Here is a 10,127-nt window from a genome sequence, read left to right as displayed (position 1 = left end):
TGCCTCTCTGTGCAAAATGGGTTCAAAAACATAAACAACTGTGGGATACTGTTAGTCTGTGATTTGAACTGGGGGAACAAATCGTGGCAGGATCAGCCTGATATTATTTGGATCCCACTAACTTTACTGTATAAAGAGCTCACATCTCCAAAATGTCAGGAGTAGTTAGTCTTTACAAGAAGTGTTTGTGAACTAAAAATCAAGAATGTGGGATACTGTTTGTCCGTGATTTGAAGAACCCAGCGCGTGCTCCCGACGCAAGGGAAACTAATTCTGTCACAGAGACCTACCTTGGCACTTGTGTAGGTGAAGCCAAAGGGAAGACGTGCTTCATCACATTTTCTAGCATTTGGCTTGGAAGGAAGTTGGTTTGGAAACATATTTGGCGATGCTTCATCTCCAGCTTTCCGTTTGTGTGGGAGCCCCGTCAAAAACCTGTCAATGATGCTAGCAGTGTCCAAGGGTTCTTTTTAGTTTTTTCTTACTGCTTCCCCGGGCCCCACACTTTGGGAACCTCTGCTCTAGACAGTGTCACTATTGCTTGCAAACAGAAATCAGCTGGTTGTAGTGAGTGTGAGAGCAGATAAGGGGGATCCATGGGAAGAACACACAATTCCAAGAAATGGGACTACTAGGAACCGGTTTTCTGCAAGAACCTGTTCTTAATTCCCATCCCCATTTATCATTATGTGACTCATTCCTTTAAGCTAAGCATGAAAATGAAATTGTTAGCTGCCAAACCGGACAGTACTTAGATGTGAGTGCAAGTGGTTCTAAACCAGATAATGGTAATTGTTCCTTTACTTTTCGTGACCTACTGAAGCAGTATGGTTATGATATTAAATTTGTTTAACCTCTGGCATACACATTACAAAAATTGTTTTTCATTTCTTTCTCTCTTTTTTTTTCTCTTTCTTTTTCTTCTTAGCAACGGCAGCAGCAGCAAGATGAACGGGTCGCTGGAGCACTTGGACCAGCCAGACCCTGACTCCATCAAGATGTTTGTTGGACAGATCCCCCGCTCCTGGTCAGAAACAGAACTTAAAGAGCTATTTGAGCCCTTTGGAGCCGTGCACCAGATAAACATTCTTCGTGATCGCACTCAGAATCCTCCTCAGAGCAAAGGTACAGTCTGGGTGAAAGGTTCACTTTCAGGAATAATTTGTTCTACTACCTTGCAGGCAAAATTTCTCCTTAGTGATTTAGATTTCAATATAAACGATCTGGCATATAATAATTTTATTTTAATTGAAAACATTGGATTATGTATCCATCCAGATTATCTTAAAAACCTGTTTTGTTTGTTTTGCCATATGTGAGGAGTGCACCAGTTGCTAGTGGGGAAAACTAGTATAGCATGTAGCATGCTAACAGCAGTCTGCAGGTATTTGAGGCATGCATTGCAATCTGTTTAAATGAAGTGACACAACTGAAAAGCTCAGATGATACTTTCAGTTTCTCTATTGTTCACTTTCACTCTATATACCATCTCTAATAAGAGATGGACACTAATTAGGTGTGAAACTTTCTGGAAAACCTTCATTGCTCATAGATAAAAACAACTTGGTCTCTTAGTTGGTGCAAACCCCCTTCTCTCCTCATCTGCTTTCAGATTTTAGCACTTAGGCAATGCACTGCCTGTCTGCACATGCAGTGCAGCTGTGTTTGTGTTAGATCACCTCATATGCAAGCAGTCTTTTGTTTCAGGGTTAAATAATATCTTTTTTTAAATATTCATATATTCTAAATTTCCTCTTCTTTGTACAATGCAGCTTTAGAAGCAGCATTGTACAAAGGGAGTGTTACTTGACTGCAATTTTCCATTAAGACATCCATCGATGCGCTCACCTTAGAAATGGTGCTCGAGTTGAGCGATTCAGTTTAGGCTGCAATTAGAGGAGACGGTGAAGTGGAAGCCTGCTGTCTGCAGAGAGCTGCAAAGTGCCACTGGAAGTGCTCAGTCTCCCGTAACTAACTGCAGGTGAATAAAGTAACGACAGTTTCCTTGATGTAACTGTCCTGGGTCACCCAAATCTCAGTTCCCTTGATGGTTGGATGATTCGCTGTAGCTAAAGGCGCTAAACCACTCTTGGCTTTTAATGTGGTGGGAATATACTTGATGCTAAGCTTGAGTCTAAAAGGAACCATATTTGTGCTACCAGACACCGCCCTGGCAATCCAGGCCAGATGTAGTTGTTGTGAGGTGTTTGTTATGAATCACTGACACTACCTCGCTGATCGTGTGTGTGTTGCTGTTAACAAGCCAAAGACAGGTTGACAACCGTTGCACCGTCTGGAGAGAGAAATGTCTTTCTGGGATCTCCTTTTCTAGTATTCTTGTAAACATCGGCTGCACAACTGTAATTTAAAAACAAAAAGGTTATATTATCTTGTAATGTGCAGACATTCTGTCTCAATTCGTTGCAGAAGTGGGTTTTTTAATTAATGAGTGTAACTTATCCTGTCTTGTGTTTTTTCTGGGTTCAGAGCAATATAGCAACAAAATAAGCTTGCAGAGCAGGAAAGATGCTAAATAGATGAAAATAAACTTGTGACATGGCATTTATTAGATCTGCACTAAATTCAGACATATCACAATTTCACCATTTGTTCTGAAAGAGCCTTGAGTATCAAACATGTGACCTGACATGGATATCTTTTGACTGGCAACAACTGCAGTGAAATGTGTAACTTTCTACATGTTAGAAATTGCACTTATCACTTTATCTGTTTGTGTTAATTTTTAATTTATTTATTTTTTGAATAGATGTCTTACCTTAAAATATAAATACTATTTAAATTAACAGAAAGGGTGGTTATATTGGTCTGGCTCACTTGAGATCAAATTGGGCTGTACGTGGCCCATTGACTAAAGCGAGTTTCAAACCCTGACTTTATTGTGTCAAGGCCAAAACTGCTGGACAGCATGCCACCAGGAGAGCATTTGAATTCCCATGATAAGGGCCTTGGAACAGATGTACACACATGTAACACCACTAAATAATCCTACGAGTGTTTACAGGTGTACCAGAAAGTCCCCAGGGTTCTTATAATGCTGTGTGTGTGTGTGTGTGTGTATAAATATACACACAACGCTGTGCAGTTCATTTGGGAGGCTGAAGAGTTCAAAGCTCCTTATTGTTTAAGCAGCACCCCTCCCCTGCTCTATGCAGTGTCAGCTGTGATGGCCTATGGACATGTTAATGTATTCTATTAGATAATCAGGCCTGATCACAGGAGGTTTTTCACCCAGCCAAGTGAAGTTGAATGTGTTTTGCAGCAACACCTCTACACTCAGTTTCACTGTAGGCCTCCTTTCACAGTAGTTTTGTTTCCTACTGCAGTTTCATCAATGACCTACTGATTGTCTGGCTGTTGTTTATTTGCATGCCACACAATGCCACTCTCCAACCAACTCTTATATAATCATGTTGCTTTTGTTTAATTTATTTGTTGAAAGTGCTGTAATCCCACTTCCATTTTTGCTTGTTTACTTTTGTGCAGATCAATTGACAAATCACCAGATTTGCACTATTTTTTTTTCCTCTTTTCTTTTTTCTTCTTTTTTTTTTTCTTTTTCTTTTTTTTTAGGTCATGTCTACTGCAGGTCATGAAAAAATCATCTGATGACTATCACGCCTCTCTGGATGGTTTATTTAGCTCCAGTATATCAGAGAATGGGCTTAGCAGTAGAGAAAGGGAGAGCTCAGCTGGTTGTGAGAGAGAAGGAGAGAGAGGGAGGGATAGGAGAGTGCAGCTTGATGCATATTAGAGTTCAACAGCCCTCCCCGTGGCCTGGGAGCTCCAGTAACAGCATAATACACACTATGTAGGTCAGAGACGCTGCAGTGCTCCACTTCCCCAGCCCAGTGAAACTGACAGGCTGGAACGCCACTGGCGGTCTACTGGGACGGAAGGATGAGAGGCTTTTTTTTTTCTTTTTTTTTTCCTCTCCTCCCCTCCTAACGCTCTTTTCTTCATTCCCCTCCCCCACAAACTCTCTCCTCCCATGGTTTCTCTTCCTTGCTCTCTCCCACTCCCTCTTGTTTCTTTGTGCTGTTTTCATGCCTCATGTTTATATGTATGCACACATGTATGGGACTGGATTCTTATGTAATGCAGCAATATACTCAATGTAATGTGTTGGCCTGGGCTGAGTTGACCTGCCGACTGCACATCAGTGCCTCCTGACAGCCGTCTAACCCTGTGGTACTCTCTCTGGCTGTGTCACAGCCTTCAGCTGTCTCATTACTCCTTTGTCCTCGCTGCCAGCTCCTACATGGTGTATGTGCACCATCTAACAGTTGGCGCTAAGAATATCCTGTCACGTGCTTCTAAAATATGATATGTTGTGAAAGTACTTTCATCCATTTAGCATCTTTCCTGTTCTGCAGCAGTCATGGTATTACATTTAATGTCTGTGTGCTGTGTTTTTAATGCAGTTTTGTCTCCTCCCTCCCTCCACCCATTGTTTGTCCCTATTTTTTTATTTTTTTTTATTTTTTCTTTTCACTCTGCAGGATGCTGTTTTGTAACTTTTTATACAAGAAAAGCTGCACTGGAGGCCCAGAATGCACTGCACAACATAAAGACCTTAAGTGGGGTGAGTAGGCACAGCATGGGCTGCTTTTAGCTGCTTGAGCCCCACTACATCCCCTATGCAGGCTGTGAGCTGTACGCTGGCCGATAATGAGCTCTCGGTTCACTGAACGCCTGTCTAGCCTGAGAAATGTCTCAACCCCCACTATCACTTACGCGACACTTAGGACCGGCCTGAACCTCGGCACACTGAATTGCTAAGCGTGCAGGTATCGGGTAAAGCCTGCTTGACCAGGTTATTCACTGAGACACAGGACCCGATTGCCACAAAGTGGAACAAATTATTAATGCTTGTATTCATGAATTATTGATGCACATCTACATTTTTATTCCCCAAAATTAGAAGCAGGAAAGGAGCTGAAGGCAAGTTGAAGGATTTCTTTTCGTCCTTTTTTTTTTTTTTCCTCCTCCCTCTCTCCCCCCGTTTTAACAATGCAGCCCGGTGAGACAGAATGTGGTCCCCTAATACTTAACCCGATCTTCTAGTGAGATTAAAGTCCAGCCACCTGGAATAAGTGCAGTGGCTTGTTAAACATCCACAAAACTGTCTTGTCTATACGTCATTCTGTATTGCCAGCTTTCCAATCAATTTAATCTATACCCAACAACCCCAGCTGTCGATGAAACCAATAGTCCAGTCGTTCAGTAAAAAGAGCTACTGTCAGTGCGCTTGCAGGTAAATATTGAACCGAGCTGATAAATGAGTCTCACAGGCTGAGAATAATGTCCTAGCTCTCTTCTCTGGAAGACTATCAATCAGGCAGACATTTCAAACAAAGTGTGGTCTAACGGCTCAGCTCTCAAATCCCATTCCTGAGTCCTACTGTTACTGGCATTGACTGCAGTTGACTGATTTTTGATTTGCGTGATAGAGGAAAAGCTTGTTTCCCTGTTTGTTTTCTCTCCCTTCTGTGCCTCTCTCTACTTGGTCAGTGACGCTAGCCAGTCCCCACACTGAGCAGGCCATCTGTCTGCTTCTCCTTAGTGCTTGTCAAAAACAAACCCACCACTTTTCATAAGTACAACCTGCTCAGACATCTCATGGCTAGATTTATTTCTTCTTTCACGTCACATGGCATGCAGTGTGCTATAGATGTAGTCACTTGAAGTTCAGTCTTCTTGGAGAAAATTGTTCATTAAGTGGCATGAAATGACAGCATTTGCTCTGCCTCCACTTTCTCACATAACAAGCTTGAGAACAAGTGTCATGTTCAGAGATGTTATGCTGACTGAAATGAGATTTTTCACAGCTCAGATTTGCCACACCTTGTTCTATTTGTATGTGATCCAATAGTGTATTGGGTGTTGACAGACTTGTATCTGGAGGAAGGGAAAAAAGAAACAAAACCTGAAGCCTGAAGCTCACTGTACATTTCGAAAGCAATACCAAAGAAGCTTGCTTGTCAAACAGAGTTCTTCTATAGAAGATGAGGGATGTTGTCAGTAGCAATCGATAAGTTCAATCGCGAGTCTACATTACAGCGAGAAGTGAAATTGGATACCGGAGAATTTGATCCCTTACCAGCAACTCTTAGACACTTCCTCCTGAATCTGGCGGCGGTGAGGGATGATGGTGTTACAGCAAAAGAACAAAACAAGAGATGGGGGGGAAATGCTCGAAGATGGAAGGATGAGTGAAGACATGAGGCCTTTATGATGAGAGATAACAGAGTTTATAATGGTGACAGATGTGAATGGTTTCCCTACATTTTCTTTTTTTTTCTTTTTTTTTTTCTTCCCCTAGATGCATCATCCTATCCAGATGAAACCCGCTGACAGTGAGAAAACAAGTGGTAAGTGGATTCATGCAGGATGACGTAAGCCATGAGATGGAGATGTTGAGGAAAACCTGTAAGGAGAAGGATTAGGTAAAGGCAAATGGGGTGTGAGATTTGAAAAGGGTAAAATTGACAGCAGTACACAGCATCTATATAGTGCAGTGGTTTAAGAGCAGAGCTGGTACAGGATGATATACTTCTGTGTCTAGAGAAGTAGACAGAAGGAAAGCAAAGCGGCAAGTCGCAGAGATTTGTGCAAAAGGCTGGCACTCTGAGTGAGAGGCAGAAAATGTGGCAGCATGACAAAGAGAGAGCGCTTGCTTGAACAAGAAAGAGAGGGGTGCAAGATTGTCGCACCTGATGTAAGTGCTGCTTTCACAGCGCCATAATTGTTTGGGTTTCACTAAATAGCCTTCCTGTTTTCGTCTTCCTGCAGCGGTAGAAGACAGAAAACTCTTTGTCGGCATGGTTTCAAAGAAATACGGTGAGAACGAGGTCAGAATGATGTTCTCGTCTTTCGGACAGATCGAAGAGTGCCGAATACTTCGGGGACCGGATGGTCAGAGCAGAGGTAAGCGTGCCTTCGGTGTGGACATGATGTTCAGCACCGCGCATCCGCCATGTTCAGCACACCAGAGTACATATTCTCATCAAGTATTTATGCAGGGCCCCTCCCTGATTCTTCATTGCAACCCCGGCACCCTCAGATCAAGTGCTATTCACCTCCAGTGGCACTTTTTCTGTCCACATAGTGTATCCTCCCATTACTGTGACACTCTGCCTCCACAACTCGCAGTGAAGGGCCACTGCACTTGCTGTCCGCCACAATGGCCCGTCGCCTAGGCAACCGCTGGCTGCCGGTGTTCGTAGGCTCAGCTGGCAGGCGGCTCAGCTCAGCTCCTCCTTTACCGCCTCCTTCATCACACTCTACAAAGGCTGGAATTAGCCTGTCATCGCATCTCCTACATAGCACTCTGCTGAATAAAGCCTCAGATAGCAGGCAGCACGAGGCTCTAGCGTCGATGCTTATATACGATTAAATCCCACAGAAGACACAGCTAGCTATGAATTTCTGCTCTTTTTCTAGTATACGTACGCAGTGTTCCTACAACTTGAAACGGGCCCTATTAGCCTTTGATGTTTGCAGGCCTTGCATATTTTAGTAAATCAAAGCCCTTCAGTGTGTATTTATGTGTGCATTTTCTGTGTATATAATCACGTTGACTGTCTCACCATGACATCACGTAGTCGAGCCTCTCTGGGTGGCAATTTAATCTGTCGATCACCGCTCATGTGACACGTGTTACTGTTCTCCTTGTTGTTCTTTCTTCATGTGCTAACCAGTGAGGGTGGTTCTGTGTGCTTGGGAGTTGCCATTCTCTGTACTGTAATGTCTTTTTTTGGGGTTCATAACGAGTTGTCCAAACCTTTTGTCTTGTTTTTGTTTCTTCTTGTCCCTCCCCCCCTCCCCCTCTCCTATTGTTTCCCCCCTACAGGCTGTGCGTTTGTCACATTTGCTACCAGGGCAATGGCACAGAATGCAATCAAAACCATGCATCACTCTCAAACTATGGAGGTACTGTACCCCTTAGCACCTATTTCTCATTCCCCCCCCCCTTCCCCATACATTTTGCTGCCCCCTTGTGTTGAAAGATGAGGAACCTGTCCAAGCGGATGGCATCCATTCATCACAAAGCATGAGTCATTTCCAAAACCACTCTTGCTAATTACAAAATTACATTGTCATCTGCAGAATAATTGAATAAAACTCGAAACATTGCCTTTTACATAGCTGCTGAGTTCAGAACTAACAGGACACAAAAAGTGCTGTCATCTTTTATTTGGGGCTGAACTAAATGCATTTCACTTATTGATTCTGCTAACAGAGCCTACCCATTAGTGTGCCATTATATTAGTCTGTATTTTGGACTACAGGGGAAAAGAATCCACACTATCAAATATAGGTTATCAGGAAAAAAAATTAGACTGAAACAGCTCCCCTTTTAGACTTCTTAAAAAGTGGGTCTGTGTACTCATATAGCCAATGGAGTCTTTGTGGAAGTAGAGCAGTGGTAATTTGACAGCTAGCAGGTCAGAGGCTCCCCAGTGAAGCATCAGACCAAGTCTAATTAGGAGTCCAACCAAACATAACACTCCTCCTACCAGATTAAACTCTGGGGGGGGGGGCAGTAGCAGTGCCACCTATTCTGCCCCCACAATCACGTACTCCCCGATTCTCAGCTGCTGTGGGAGTTGCTGCTGGTGCAGAAGCCATTTTCCCTAACCAGCCTGGTCCCCATCTGGCTCTCAACTCTTAAAATACTTTTGCACCGCATGCCTTGTCCATGCGTCTGTCTGAACATGTGACTGTCTGTTTGCGAGAGTCTCCGTATTGTAATGCATTTTTCTTAATGTCTGACATATCCCTGTTTGAATGTTATTTATTGTTAATGTTGTCCATCTGTTGTCTGCCTATTTGTGGACTCGATTAAACTCTTTAACGTGCTTAAATGATTCACCGTCTGCACCATTGTCCTGTGCTTTTATTTATTTGGAATGTGGCCTGGTTTAGCTATGCATGGCACATGTCCTCTCTTTTAGCTTTGATATGAATGCAACAGGCATACAACTATCTTGAGGCATAGAGGAACCAAACCCACCCCACTCCCCCCTTTAAAAAAAAAAAACAAACAAACAAAAAAAACGAATTCAAAAAAATCCCTATGCAGTGACTGTCCTTGCATGGGTAAATAAACTTGGTGTGCTTTTGAACCGGTCTAACATCTCTTAACTCTTCACCGCTCCAGGGCTGTTCCTCACCTCTGGTGGTGAAGTTTGCCGACACACAGAGAGATAAGGAGCAGCGACGCCTGCAGCAGCAGCTAGTACAGCAGATTCAGCAGCTCAACAGCGCCTCCACCTGGGGAAACCTGGCTGGGCTGGGGACTCTTTCACCGCAGTACCTGGCTGTGAGTTTTATTAAGGAACACACAGATTAGCCTTAATGTACTAAAACCTTTATAGTTTATCTGTTTAAATATATTGAGTGTACAGAATACACTTGGTAGAGAGCACTGAACCACCTGATAATTATCAATCTATCCCGTGGGTGGGTGAGTGGGTGCGTGAGCGTGCATGTAAGAATTTTATCACCAAGCTTTATGAATGTGTTCCTGTGTTAGGATATTAAGGTCAGGTGATCTCTTTTTTTTTTTTTTTTTTTTTTATATAAAAGTTTTGGTAATGACTGTTCTAGCTGGAAACACAGCTGTCATTTTGTGTATGACATATCCAACCATATTGTTCTAAGTAATAAAATAATCTGTTGCAAGCTGAAAATGTATTAGGTCATTGTGTAAGCTGAATATTGCACAATACTTTGACCAAAAGTACAAACTGAAACTTGGCTCAGAGTAGAATAATCTTCCTCCTCGAACTGTTTTCTGGCTAAAGGACACTGACATGTGACTTGCATATGCCTTCCCTAATTCAGAGCCAAAGAACATGTGACTTAGATGGCAACAGCTGAGGCGTTTTATGTTTCTGGGACAAAAATGAGACATTGAGCCTGTTGCATGAAGCTGTAAAAGCTGTCGTGCCGTTTATTTAATTTAAACCTTACATAACTTTTTGCCTTCTGGTCAAAATGTGTTGCCTCTTGCTAACATTGTCAAAATAATGACATGGAGTATAAATCTTGGTCCCGAGTTGTTCCTGTGCATCAGATAATTTTCCACAGATTAGACAAAC

At 42.8% G+C, this 10,127-nt stretch overlaps 1 protein-coding gene across 4 annotated transcripts in view; it reads left to right on the top strand.

Annotated features, from left to right (window-relative positions):
• The window catches only part of LOC102206250 (CUGBP Elav-like family member 2), a 31,011-nt gene that overhangs the window by 13,001 nt on the left and 7,883 nt on the right, over positions 1–10,127 (top strand). For all 4 annotated transcript variants that reach the window (XR_311600.1, XM_005728106.2, XM_005728105.1 and 1 more), the window contains exons 2-7: positions 929–1,125; positions 4,521–4,603; positions 6,344–6,392; positions 6,814–6,948; positions 7,874–7,953; positions 9,185–9,346. Coding sequence is in view for 3 of the 4 variants with exons in the window: in XM_005728106.2 (XP_005728163.1) it covers positions 929–1,125; positions 4,521–4,603; positions 6,344–6,392; positions 6,814–6,948; positions 7,874–7,953; positions 9,185–9,346 (706 nt within the window). In the remaining variant the exon portion in view is untranslated. The remainder of the gene's footprint in view (positions 1–928; positions 1,126–4,520; positions 4,604–6,343; positions 6,393–6,813; positions 6,949–7,873; positions 7,954–9,184; positions 9,347–10,127) is intronic.

This window comes from Pundamilia nyererei, unplaced genomic scaffold, assembly GCF_000239375.1.
Source record: "Pundamilia nyererei isolate P.nyererei 1_Seehausen unplaced genomic scaffold, PunNye1.0 scaffold00027, whole genome shotgun sequence".
Lineage (NCBI taxonomy): Eukaryota > Metazoa > Chordata > Actinopteri > Cichliformes > Cichlidae > Pundamilia > Pundamilia nyererei.
Note: the sequence above shows the minus strand (reverse complement) of the source record. Positions and strands in the feature narration are given on the sequence as shown.